The sequence below is a fragment of the Armigeres subalbatus genome, chromosome 2 (assembly GCF_024139115.2).
Source record: "Armigeres subalbatus isolate Guangzhou_Male chromosome 2, GZ_Asu_2, whole genome shotgun sequence".
NCBI lineage: Eukaryota > Metazoa > Arthropoda > Insecta > Diptera > Culicidae > Armigeres > Armigeres subalbatus.
Window position 1 is genome coordinate 367,340,054 of NC_085140.1, and position 14,397 is coordinate 367,354,450.

The following is a 14,397-nucleotide window of genomic DNA, read 5'->3' on the forward strand; positions in this document are numbered from 1 at the left end:
ATCGCATACCCTTAGTCGATAGGTGGTCCAAGTATTCGTGTCCTTGGGCTCACTGACGACATTACTACGCCGTCTGCTCGCACAAGGCATGCAGATAGGTACATCAATCGACTGGAAACCGAAATGTACATTAGCAAAACCGTTACATTAGAAACATTCGAAAGGCAGAGAAAAACCAAAGTTTTCATAAAATACATACACAAAGCACACACATCCTATGGGAAGTAACACTGTGTCGTATCTCCCGTGGAAACGTTTCAGGACTCAAATGCGAAGTGCGTGTCTATGCAGAATCAACTCAATCAGGGAAAACATATCTCAAAGTGTTTAAGGGGAGCACATCAACATATTTGAAACACTACAATAAAAGGAATAAAACACACAATAGCATTGAATAAATTTAAAAAATTTAATTTATTTGTTCTGCTCTAAATAAATAGTTCCCTACTATTGGCTTCACGTGGGCCGTACATTATGTTCTAAAAGCTTACATCATGTTCAAATGTATCTAGCAGTAGAGATAGAAAAGTAAAATAGTTCTTAAGTACCATAAAAACAGATTATCACCCATCGAATAGTAATAGTTGGAGTATTTTCCCATTTAAAAGTAGTAGGTACTGCATAAAATTGTCACTGAAATTCCACAGTAGTTTAGATCATCACATTCATAGCTTGATTTATTTAAAAGGTAAAATATTCCGCTTGCCGCTAACGTAGCAATATAGAGTTGCGGCGCACAAATTTTCTAAAAAAAATACTGTTGATTACTTCGTTACAGCACCACCCCTTTTCGCTGGTTCTGCCCGACACGCCTCGCCCTTCTAGCTTGCATTCAAAATCACATTCTGTATCCACTTGACAGTCTTCTGGATGTTGTGGTAGATGCCCGGCTGGTGATCTACACCGCACCCGAACCCGGCACTGGTGATGCCGATCAGCGTGAACCGACCCCGATCGTTGATTATCAGCGGACCACCGGAGTCACCTGCCGAAGAAGAAGAAAAGGGGAGACAGGTGAGATATGCGATGGAATCGAGTGGTGGAAATAAACTAGCGTTAGCGAGTGCGCCTAAATGTTAGGCTTCTTGTGTTTTGATCTGAGCTTTGGTATTCTGCCAACACAGATGTCGAAAAGAATTTGTACACCTGAGCCAAAATTCTCTCAATGAGATCTTCGATACTGTGTAGGTACGACACAAAATAATGATATGCAATTAAAATAAGTTTTAATAAGTTAACAATGAATTATTTAGACAATTGTATTAGGTACCAGCAAATTTAACAATATTTGGATGGAAATAAAATAATATCGGACCGTTCAAGGTACAGATGCTATTCCAATAATGTAGAGTAAAATGACCAATATTGGACAGGGGTAGCGGAATTTTGCACTTACTGCAAAAAGGCAAGGAAACTTTCAACACAGACAAACAGACATAACACTCGTCAAATTCCATCGTTCACTGATTTACTGGTCAATTCAAATAATCATTAGTTGGCCAATCGGACACTAGTGGCGCTCGCATCGGATTTGCTCGAGTTTGACATTTGCTCACTACCGCCATCTGGTTCGTGATTTGCCCAAATAACTGAAATCAACAGATGTCGTTAGTGTTTAAACGACGATGAATTTGATGAGTTAATGTTCAATGTGTTATGTCTGTTTGTCTGTGCTTTCAATATATGAAGTCGTAGGGTAGTAGCTAATAAGTTCTGAATCTCTCATGCAAATAGGATACATAAAAAATCAAATACACGACGTTATTCGATGAAACAAAGCTTTTAAAGTCTGACTCAAAAATGGTTAAATGTGCAGTACCTTAGAGCCGAATTTACGAAGGCAATAAACGGTGTACAAAGCCGTTGAAATTCTTTTGGTTTCCCAGTGATGAGAAGCAAGAATCTACTTGGCTTCGAGCGTGTGGAAGAATGTCGAACGAAGCATGACATATAAAAATCTGCTCCGAACATTTTTGTGATCAAGCTCAGAGATTACAGGATGATATTGCTCAACAAAGAATTTTCAAAACAACGGTTGAGAAAAGGTGCTCTTCCTAACTCAGATAGTTCCAAGAATATTGATCTTTACGCTTATCGGTGAGGATTTCAGTGTGCGGAATCTCCGTGAACTGCTAAAATACAAACCGGGTAAGTTGACGCTCAGAAACTCGTTGTGTACATAAAAAGCGCAAGAAATGTTTTCACCAGTAAGGTGCAAGCCATTGATGTTCAAAGGCAATTTAAGTCCCAATAAAGCGTTTTTAACACTTGTGCAAAAACTTGATACAGTACAAGACAAGAAATAATTGAAGTTGCAAAAAAACGTGAAAGTTATTATCACCACATCTTTATAAATAGGGGTAACGGCTCAAACCTTGGCCCATTATGCTACGGTTGAGCACATTTATCGTTATAAATCTTCTTATATTGCATTTCCAACCAGAATTATTCCACCAGCCAGCTTGCTTACATTTGGTTTTGACGCCAAATAGCAAAAGACGACGATGAATGTCCGCAATATCTCATTTAAACCAGCGAAAGTCTCGAGAGAAATGGACAAAAGGTCGGCATCCTTGTCCCTATCATGTGGATAATTTTTCAGCCCACTTGGGACGAGTGAGTGTTGATTTCGAACATACGAGAGATAAAGATGGGTTGCTGTTTATAGTACCAGTCATTTTGCTTGCGTTAAATAAAGGCAGCATGCAAACAAATAGAGAAAATTAAATCATCTTATTGAGCGTGAATTCTAATTGGTTGCATGTAAAATACTACCACACTGACTGTGAGAGTGCGTTTCAGATTCCCCCAATAGCACGCTTACCAAGGACATGCTAACGAAAATACTATTGTATGAATCGTTTATTTCCCAAATATTTACCATATTTGCAAGTGTAGAAGTTTAAAAAAATGAAAACTGTATTAAAAACTGCACTTGCAAAAAGGCTACATGTTCTAGCCCTCATGTTGTACCTTCAAACAAATTGCATACGTTAATTATTAGCTGCCGCATAATTTTGAGATTTACTGCTAGTTGAAACCATGGCAGTTGTGTTGCTCTCGCTCTTGCGATACTCTCCAAGACACTTTTTTCCAAAACGTAAACAACGCTTTAGGTGGGGATGATGCATAACGCACTACTAAAGAAAGCCAATTGTAAAACTTATTCTAGGCAATTCCTTGCTTTGTACTGTGCATAAACAGTTATAACTGTGCCAACTACCTGATATTATTACACAATTATTCATAAATAAAATTATTGGATGCTTGTTTTTAACTCTGCCTGCATTGAAGTTTTATGATTGGTACGTGCGTTTGATTCCACTCCTCTCTATATCGATCAGCTGTTGTGAATCCTCTCAAAACTCTCACGTGTTTCAACTTCCCGAGTTGAAAGAATACTTTTTCGGTATAATTTTTCAGATCAAAATACTTTTTGCAAGCAATAATAAATCTAAATTATGATGAAGGTATTTGTCAAGTAATTTGACTTGAAATTATTCACATGAAATGACGTTGAAAGTTTATCTAATGAAACATCCGATCCATTGTATCTTTCCATTATTTAATGGGAAAATGTTTGTAGGATTCGTGCGAAAGATGATAAAACTAAATGTTCTTACACTTATTGAATCATTTATTTGCGAAATTATGAAGAAAATGGTGTATCGAACCACGAAAGGTTGATGCTTGAAACGCTTTTGCTTGAATCGTGTTTGTAAGCCGTAAGGTAGGCAATTATTTTTGGTATGTTCTGCGAATGGAAGCGATTATAAATATCGTGATTCGAGAAAAGCATCATGAGGGCCCATTTACAAACTACATGCTGTTTCAGGTTGTGGGAGGGTACTTGTCTGAGCGTTAAGGACTTAATAAATTTCAGAATCCTACCATACATGAAGCATTACTAGAGGCTTGGTGTGGGTTGAGTTTAGCGTTATGTAATTTACGAATGAAACTTAACCGCTGAGTGGATTAACCTGTTTTAACAAAAATTCTTTGCAACCTAATCCCAAGCATCGGATATTCTATCTGCAGCTTTCGGTTATTTTCTCCAGTACGGGTTATTGGTGAGAATGTTTTGATTTTAGAGTTTCACCTATACTAACGTAGTGCTACAAATCGAAAGCACATGCCACCATTTGGCTACCGGTGCCCCAGTATTGTCCAAAAAGTTTTGGTTAATTTTGTCGCTATACTAATGGAAATTGTGAAATAAAATGATATCTGACATAGTGTGGTTGTTATCCATTCATCTGATGTGCGAAAGCAGGTATGTTCATTCATAAAACTCTTTTATTGGGCAAAAGAAAAACTCTAGTAGAGCCAGCCTGCATAAGTCAACGAAACATGGCTGCTAAAAAACCGAGTCAAAGTGATTTTTCACGCAAGATAAATGCTTGTAATAGTTTAAGAAGAGTATAAATCTAGAGTTATGAAGCAGATATGTGTTTGATACACTTTTCTATAGAAGCAGTGGTTAATATCTCCCTACAAATCGACGTATTATCGCTGAAATATTGATTAATTTGCGTGAAGAGCCAATGTTACATCCAGGGCCAACATTACCGCCGGTTACCCTATAATTTATTTATTTATCATCAGACTAAGGTCGGAGTGGCCTGTGCTGCACATAAAAGACTTCTCCATTCAGCTCGGTCCATGGCTGCACTTCGCCAACCACGTAGTCTGCGGAGGGTCCGCAAGTCGTCCTCCACCTGATCGACCCACTTTGCCCGCTGTGCACCTCGCCTTCGGTGGTAGGTCATTTGGCATAAAGTCGTTTGGCATAACGCCGTTTGGCATAAAGGTCATTTGGCATAAAGTCGTTTGGCATAACGGCCGTTTGGCATAATGGCCGTTTGGCATAATGGTCATTTGGCATAATAGTTGTGTAATCATCAATTTCGAAACTTATGCATAATGTGTTCAATTATGTATAATGATTGTCAATTTAACATTATAAGAGAGATGTTTTAATTTTTTTCGAATTAAAGTTCAGATTCTATCAAATCACTCTGATAGACTTTTTATTATCTGCCTATTTCAAATAGAATCTTTTTATCTCTGGGTCAGCAGCAAGATCGTCGTTGACTAAAAAAAAAACAAAATATGGAGAGTCTAAATAGCAAAATTGTAAGTGCTCAAGAGCAAAAACAATTTTACACAAAAAAGGCAATGAAAAGCAAATGAAGTTATATCTGGATGACATATATTCATCTCTTTAAAAGCATACTTTGTCGTTCATAAGTCTAAAATGGCTTCTTTTTTCAAATAATGCATTTGTCAGGCATAACATAAGGGAGAATATGTATGGTTTTTTTTCTCAATGTATGCAATATTCAGTTCAGGGAAGATATAGTTCTTTCTTTTAAAGGATGCATTTTCTTGGCGAAGGCAAGGGAAGATTTTTTTCATTTGTTCAATGAAGGCATTTGCTCGGTTTAAGGCAAAGTATGATATGATCCCTTCTTTCAAAGGATGCATCTTCCCGACAGTTACATCAGAGAAGATATGGTTCCATTTTCCAAAGGATACATTTGCCCGGCAGATAGCGAAGTTCGAAGATAGTTCCTTCTTCCAAATCAGGCATTTGCTCGGTTTAATGCGATGGAAGATATGATCCCTTCTTTCAGAGGATGGCAGAAGGTCCAGTAGAAGGCAAAAGATGATATGGTTCCTTCCTGCATTTCAAGCATTTACCCGGTTAGAGGTAAGGGAAGATGAGATCCCTTCATTCAGAAAATGCATTCGCCCGGCAGAAGTCAAGAGAGGAATTGGTGGCTCCACTCATGTACCACGAATGCCATTACCCCGAAGGCAACCACCCCCAATGGGACAGTACCCCGAAAGTCATTACCTCGAATGGGACACTACCCCGAGATCCATTACCCCGAAAATTCATTAGCCCGAATACATTTCGAATATGTATATTTCTACTCATTATTACTAGTTTTAACACCCACAGATACCGATGAATCGTAAAATGACAATCTTTGAAAAGAATTTGTTTAGAACAAAATTATATACACCCGATTCTGTTTTTAAACGGATTTTTTTTACACGGCCGTGAAAAAAACATTCCCATACAAATTTTTTGCAAAATTGCTCCATTTTGCATGATTCGTCGAGAAATCATAAAACTTTTTTTTACACGGAACGCTTCCCGGAACGTACTACTTAGAGTCACTTAGAGAAACGCAATAAAGCTTCTGTTTAATAAACATTTTTGAGTTAAATTATCATTTATTGTTATCTGGAAAAGTTCTATCCTACGAAATGGTTCTTTCTATTAACATAAGTGTACAGTGGAAATAATACCTCTTTAAATGAACGCATTTGTCCAGTATAAGGCAAACAGATGAGGTAAAGCCCTTTTTCAAATGAACGCCTTTGCCCGGTTTAAGGCGAACGGAGATGATCTTCTTCTCCTTTTCTCCAATGACATTGCATCCCCCACTGGGACATTGCCGTCTCGCAGCTTAGTGTTCATTCAGCACTTCCACAGTTAATCACTGCGAGGTTTCTAAGCCAAGTTACCATTTCTGCATTAGTAAATCATGAGGCTAACGCGATGATACTTTTATGCCCAGGAAGTCGAGACATTTTCCAAACCGCAAATTGCCTAGACCGTACCGGGAATCGCATCCAGCCACCCTCAGCATGGCCTTGCTTTGTAGCCGCGCATCTTACCGCAGAGCTAAGGAGCGCCCCGGGGTTGTTAATGCCTTCTTTTAATGAACGCATCTGTGCAATATAAGGCAGACAGAGGATAATAGTGTAAGGCGAACACAGTTGATAATCTTCTTTAGATGAACGCGTTAGCCCGATATAAGGCGAACCGTGTTGGCAATGCCTTTTTTAAATGAACGCATTTGTCCGGTATAAGGCGAACATAGAAAATAACGCCTTTTTTAAATGAATGCGTTGGGCCGGTTTAAGGCAAACAGAGTTGATAATGTATTTTTTAATGAACGCAAATACGCCTGATATAAAGCGAACATGGTTGATAACGCTATCTTCAAATGAAGCTTCTGGCCGTACTAATTATTTTCGAAGACGGTGTGTAATAAATAAATAAATTTAATGGTGTAAGGCGAACAGAGTTTATAATGCCTTCTTTAGATGAACACATTTTAAGGCGAACCGAGTTGATAACGCTTTTTTTTAATGAACGCATTTGCCCGGTATAAGGTAAACATAGAAGATAGTGCCTTTCTTTAAATGAACGCTTTTATCGGTTTAATGATAGATGATAAGAGATGATAATGTCTTGTTTAGATGAAGGCATTTTCCCGATATGAACAGTTTTCAAAGGTAGCACGTGATATGTAATGAGAGTTTTTGGACCGAGAACTATTCGTTCTATACTGTTTTCAAACAGTTGGAGTTTGATGAAACGAATCACGTGTCCAACACGGTGAACCTTGTAAAAGGATCGAAAAATAAGTAAGGATCAACGATAAAAATTATTATAAAAATTGTATTATTTACTCAACTGGAGTCGCCCTGCTATTGAATAAGTTGGAAAACAAGTAGTAATCGTTCACATCAATTATAAATAAATTTCTATTGATTAATTTTTTTCACTGAAATAAACTATAAATTTGAAATCAGGACCACTTGGGGTACTGGCTTATTTGGGGTAATGGCGTTCGGGGTAGTGGCCTTTGGGGTATTGGCATTATGGGTAATGGATATATGGGTGGCGCCATAGAGTCGAAAAGGTTCCTTCTTTGAATTAAGGAATTTGCTTGGTTTAAGACACGGAACGATATTTCCCTTCTTTCAAAAGGTGCATTTTCCCGGCAGACGGCAAGAGAGGATATGACTCCTTCTTTCGATTAAAGCATTTGTTTCGCTCGGTTCAATGCAAGGGGAGATATGGTCCTTTCTTAGAAACCGTTTGCTTAAGTTCTCTTTCTTGCCCTTACAGAAAAAATATTCAATGTCAATTTAATATAATGCTGATCTATCTTGCTGGTAGGTGCGTTAATATTTCAAATGGTCCTGTTCTGACAGGAAGCATCTTTATTCTAAATTTGTCACGCCGTACAACTCCGTTCCCAATTATTACTCATATGAAGGAAATCACGTAACTGAATGGCTCTAAAAATCTTACTTATCAATTACCCAGCTCAAATAACAATTATGCCAAATGACCTTATGCCAAACGACCATTATGCCAAACGGCCGTTATGCCAAACGACCATTATGCCAAACGACTTTATGCCAAACGACATTATGCCAAACGGCATTATGCCAAATGACTTTATGCCAAACGGGGTACAATCCTCGCCTTCTTGTTCCCGTCGGATCGTTGTCAAGAACCATTTTCACAGGATTACTGTCCGACATTCTGGCTACGTGCCCGGCCCACCGCAGTCTTCCGATTTTCGCGGTGTGAACGATGGATGGTTCTCCCAACAGCTGATGCAACTCGTGGTTCATTCGCTTCCTCCACGTACTGTCCGCCATCTGCACCCCACCATAGATGATACGCAGCACTTTCCTTTCGAAAACTCCCAGTGCGCGTTGGTCCTCCACGAGCATCGTCCAGGTCTCGTGTCCGTAGAGAACTACCGGTCTTATAAGCGTTTTGTAGATAGTCAGTTTGGTACGGCGGCGAACTCTATTCGATCGGAGCGTCTTACGGAGTCCAAAGTACGTACGATTGCCAGCCACTATGCGCCTCCGAATTTCTCTGCTGGTATCGTTATCGGCGGTCACCAGTGAGCCCAAGTACACGAATTCTTCAACCACCTCGATTTCGTCACCACCGATAGAAACTCGTGGTGGGTGGCTTACATTGACCTCTCTTGAGCCTCTTCCTATCATGTACTTCGTCTTCAACGTGTTGATGACAAGTCCAATCCGTTTAGCTTCGCTTTTCAGTCTGATGTAGGCTTCCTTCAACCTCTCAAAGTTACGTGCCATGATATCAATGTCGTCGGCGAAACCAAATAACTGGACGGACTTCGTGAAAATCATACCACCCGTGTCGATCCCTGCCCTTCGTATTACTCCCTCCAAGGCGAATAGCAAACACGAAAGACCATCACCTTGCCGTAACCCTCTTCGCATTTCGAAAGGACTCAACAATGCCCCTGAAACTCGAACTACGCACATCACCCGATCCATCGTCGCCTTGATCAACCGTATCAGTTTATCCGGAAATCCGTTTTCGTGCATTAGCTGCCATAGCTGGTCCCGATCGATTGTATCATATGCGGCTTTGAAGTCGATGAATAGATGATGTATGGACGTTGTATTCGCGGCATTTCTGCAATACCTGATGTACGGCGAACACCTGGTCCGTGGTAGAACGTTCACCCATAAATACCGCCTGGTACTGCCATACGAACTCTCTTGCAAATAGAGTTAGTCGGCGGCATAAAATTTGGTAGAGTACCTTGTAGGCGGCGTTCAGCAGTAGTTGCTACAATCCAGCTTATCGCTCTTTTGTAGATGGGACACACGACACCTTCCATCCACTCCTGTGGCAGAACCTCATCCTCCCAAACCTTGGTAATCACCCAGTGCAGCGCTCTAGCCAGTGCCTCACCACCGTGTTTAAACAGCTCTCCTGGTAGTTGGTCAACTCCAGGGGCTTTCCTGGAGATTCGGAGCCGGAAGTCGCATGTCCAGAACGCGCGTGCTCCTAGGTTCATTACCATACCGACGTTGTCTGCCATATCGCCATTCAGGTGCTCTTCGTAGTGCTGCCGCCACCTTTGGATCACCTCACGCTCGTTTGTAAGAAGGTTCCCGTTTAGCTCCTTACACATATCGGGCTGTGGCACGTGGCCCTTACGTGAACGGTTCAACTTCTCATAGAACTTTCGTGCGTTGTTAGCGCGGTACAGTTCCTCCGTCTCTTCACGGTCTCGATCTTCCTGCTGGCGCTTTTTCCTTCGGAAAATCGAGTTTTGTCTGTTCCGCGCCCGTTTGTATCGTGCCTCGTTCGCCCTCGTGTGGTGTTGCAGCAATCTCGCCCATGCTGCATTCTTCTCCTCAACTAACTGCTCACATTCGTCGTCATACCAGCCGTTTCTCTTTCCGGATAGTGCAGCGGTTGCGGTGCTACCAATGGCGGATCGAATATCTCTCCAGCCATCTTCAAGAGATGCTGCGCCTAGCTGCTCTTCCGTTGGGAGTGTCACTTCCAGCTGCTGCGCGTAGTCTTGGGCTTGTCTACCGTCTTGCAGCCGCCCAATGTTTAGCCGCGGCGGACGACTCCGACGCGAATTGATCACCGTCGAGAGTTTTGAGCGCAGACATACTGCAGCGAGGTAGTGGTCCGCAAGACGCTCCGATCGAATAGAGTTCGCCGCCGTACCAAACTGACAATCTACAAAACGCTCATTAGACCGGTAGTTCTCTACGAACACGAGACCTGGACGATGCTCGTGGAGGAGCAACGCGCACTTGGAGTTTTCGAAAGGAAAGTGTTGCGTACCATCTATGGTGGGGTGCAGATGGCGGACGGTACGTGGAGGGGGCGGATGAGGCACGAGTTGCATCAGCTGTTGGGAGAACCATCCATCGTTCACACAGCGAAATTCGGTCGACTGCGGTGGGCCGGGCACGTAGCCAGAATGTCGGACAGTAATCCTGTGAAAATGGTTCTCGACAACGATCCGACGGGCACAAGAAGGCGAGGTGCGCAGCGGGCAAGGTGGATCGATCAGGTGGAAGATGACTTGCGGACCCTCCGTAGACTGCGTGATTGGCGACGTGTAGCCATGGACCGAGCCGAATGGAGAAGACTCTTATATACCGCACAGGCCACTTCGGCCTTAGTCTGAATAAATAAATAAATAAATAAATAATAATGCTAAAAGAGAACGGTCTTCTGCATTCTCCGTGAGTGTCACAAGGGCAAGGAATAGTTGGTTAGTTGATTACCCGATTACCTTTTCATGGGAACTCGGCTTGGTGAACGACTAAATATTTATTGTGAATGAAGTTATTTTAAAATCACGAAGATTAAAACCGTGTTTCAAATCAATCCGAAGCGAAATCAATTTGCTTCGTTTTAGTAAGCTTCTACAACACAATCGATCCCGTACGAATCAATTTTCTGCTCTTCGATGGAGAAATCAATTCTCTCCAATTGAACGCACACTAATAAAAAAATGTCTGCTCTGCGAGGCAGATTTTTTTTTTCACTACGCGTTGTTTGCAACACTCTCATTCCTCATTTCTTAATTCTCACTGTCACTGTACGCACTAGGGCCTTGTATTTAGGCTTATTAGGGCCTTGTTATTACACACCAAATTTTTTTCGCTGGAATTCAGCAAAATTTTGCTGGATTTTGCCGAGCTGTAAAACCAGCAATCCATCCAGCAAAATTTAGTTTGCTGTTCTTCCAGCAAACAAGGAAATCATGATAATGACAGCTACTTAACTGTATTTTCAGTAATGTTATTAATGGTTTGCTGGACATCCAGCAAAACAAAAATCAAAATAATCTGCTGTATTTCCAGCAATGCGATTTCATTACTGAAATGTCACTTCAGTATGAACGAAGAAGCGCATTGAATTAAAAAGATATCAATTAAGAGAATGAAAACTTCCATTAACATGTATCAGTTAATGCAATCAAGTTAATCAATTAATCAATAGTTAATCAATAAAAGTTGGAATAAAGTTTTGCATGATTGACTGCTGATACATGACATAGGAAATCACTCAATACACCGATAATTTTGTTTCACATCATTTTTTATTTTCTGTTATTTTAAATCAAATAACGTTATCCAAAACAGCTATTGAATCTGGGCTATCACTGGATTTTACCGCTTCAATAGTCCAAGACATCATGCATGTTTCAGCTATAACAAAAAGTAGTGTTAAATATAATTATAACATTTTTCATAACAAACCATTACGTTTATCCAACGATGCCATGCGAAAGGTTTTTTGTCGATCCTCCACTAGCTGTTTCGAAACCTTTGATTTTAAATTACTAAAACGCACAGCTCACACGAAACACTTTTGGCGGCCGTGTTCTTTCCACGTATTTTGAACTCTAGCTCGTGACTTCAAATTGACAGATAATCACAATTGCTGGATTTCCAGCAATAACATGACTTTCGGTGATTTTCAGTAAACCATTTTGACGATTGCTGTATTTCAGCAAACAAGCTCATTGCTGGTTTACAACCAGCAAATCGTTTTGCTGGAACGAGAAATGAAATTTTGGTGTGTAGGCTCTCTTGATAAACTTTTTTTGTCGATAATTTAAATAACATGTTATTCGGGCTTCAGTGCGAACATAGTATAAAAGAAAGAAATTCGAATTGAGAAGTGAGAAAGGAGGAGAAACACGTGAGACATCTCATTTTCATTTCTCACTTCACTTTTAACCAGTGTTAGTAGAATCACACTCAAATCTCAATCATCGAGGCTTCATGCACGAGCTTGCGATTCTGGAGGGAGAACATCGCATAATCGTACCGGTTGCTGATTGGTTGAAAATGACAATCGATTACTTCGATTGGCGGCGGCGCGTTTTTCGTAGGGCAGTATGTTGTTAGTTTGGCCGTGTTGCTGGTTTTTAAAGATGATATTAAGCAATATACGTAAATGTTTGAGTTCGAGTTTTTTGACACAAAATTTATTTATATTGAACTGCAAACGCCATATAAATTATGCTCAAGGGTTGTAAAGGTTTAAAACAGCTTATTTTAAGCGTTATTATTCACTTTTCTGTCATTTTCGATATCAAAGTCATATTTTCATTAGTGAAAAATTCTCTCTGTTAATCTTTCGCTTCTCTTTCATAAATAATGGATGGAATGGAAAGAAAAACATCAAGTTTTGATAAATGAAATTTGGAAGATTTTGTACCAAATTAATTTGGCTGCACTAGCGACCACCTCGTCAGAGGAATCGATTAAAAAACAACAAGGCAATTTCAATTGAATTGTCACATCCTATCCTAGGAGTTTCCCGGACAGAATCGCATCGCTTCGCTCACTCACTGAAACATGATTTCGCTCTAAAAAGCCTCAAAACGAAATCGAGGCGTATGTATTGTTCATATATGGATTTATTAGCCGTTGTTTCAAGCGAACTTGTTGTATTTAACGATGAAGAACACGTAAAAATCATGAAATGATGGAAATCGCGATTCGAACATGAGCGTTTCCTTGGCCCATGATTATGATGGGATTTGACTCATGCATGATTTGAATCGCCGATGAGATTTGAGAATATGAGATTTTACCAACACTGTTTTTAAAAAAAATTCAGATCTCAATCATCATTAATTACTTGATACATTTTACATTCTTTATTGCTCGGCTAAACGACATCTTGCCCATATGAACGGAGAAGGGTCGTTTGGCCGAAACCCGCCACTAGGCTGAACAAACCATTAGACCGAAACCCATCTGACCGAAAGTTATTTGATCGAAAGGGTAATTTTGCCGAACGGGTCATTTGGCCGAAAGGGTCGTTTGGCCGAAAGGGTCATAAGGTCGAAAGCGAAAGGGTCATAAGGTTTCGCTAAGTGAACGGCTGGTCATAGGAAGTTTTTGCGAGTAGACTACGAAGTTTTTGAGTTTTTGAAGTTAAGTTAAGCTAGTTTTGACTAAAGTGTGATTGGAGTGAATTGTTTTGTCTATTTTAATCAAATTTCTAAATTAACAGTTCACGTTACAGACGTCATTAGGACGTATTTTTTGAATTCCGCGAACATCTCGTTAATTAGTGAAACGTACAAAAGGTAAAACACTTTTTGGTACGGTTGGAGTTTGTACACCCGATTTTTTTACACGGGGGTTGCGTTCCGTGTAAAAAAAGTTTTCAGTTCAAAATTTGAAAATCCGTTTAATAAAACTTTATGAATCATGCAACATGGAGCAAATTTGCAAAAAAATTGTATGGGATTTTTTTTACACGGCCGGTTAAAAAAAGAATCGGGTGTATATTCGACCGGGGTCGGATTCGGGAATACGTGCGGGAAAACGAAGCTCGAGCGTGCGTCAAGGCCCACCTGTAAAAGTAGTCAAACGGAAGAAGAGTGAAGTCGCTCGAGTCAAAAAACGAAAACTCGGCGGTCGCCAATTAACCGTCGAAGGTAAGATCTCCGAGCCAATTCCCGTGGACCATTCCCGAGAGTGTGGTCCCCGTGCGTCGTCAATAATCGTACGCAGGACCGAACCCAACCCAAGCAGCACAAGTCAAGTGAAACTGGTTGCAACCCCAGGGGCTTTGTTGTTCTTCAGCCGGCCAATCTCCTCCTGGATTTCCTGGAGATCCGGAGCCGGTAGAATTATGTCCTGCGCGCGTTCTCCCAGGTCTATCACCATACCGCCATCTTCGTCTGCCACATCGCCATTCAGGTGCTCTTCGTAGTGCTGCCGCCACCTTTGGATCACCTCACG

General features: G+C 40.7%; 1 protein-coding gene across 1 annotated transcript in view; it reads right to left on the reverse strand.

Annotated features, from left to right (window-relative positions):
- Nucleotides 1-395: 395 nt before the first annotated feature.
- Nucleotides 396-14,397, reverse strand: part of LOC134217206 (transmembrane protease serine 9) — a 93,173-nt gene continuing 79,171 nt past the window's right edge. Inside the window, exon 6 of the mRNA XM_062695987.1 lies at nt 396-985. Within this exon, the coding sequence (XP_062551971.1) occupies nt 822-985 (164 nt within the window). The 3' untranslated portion in view covers nt 396-821. The remainder of the gene's footprint in view (nt 986-14,397) is intronic.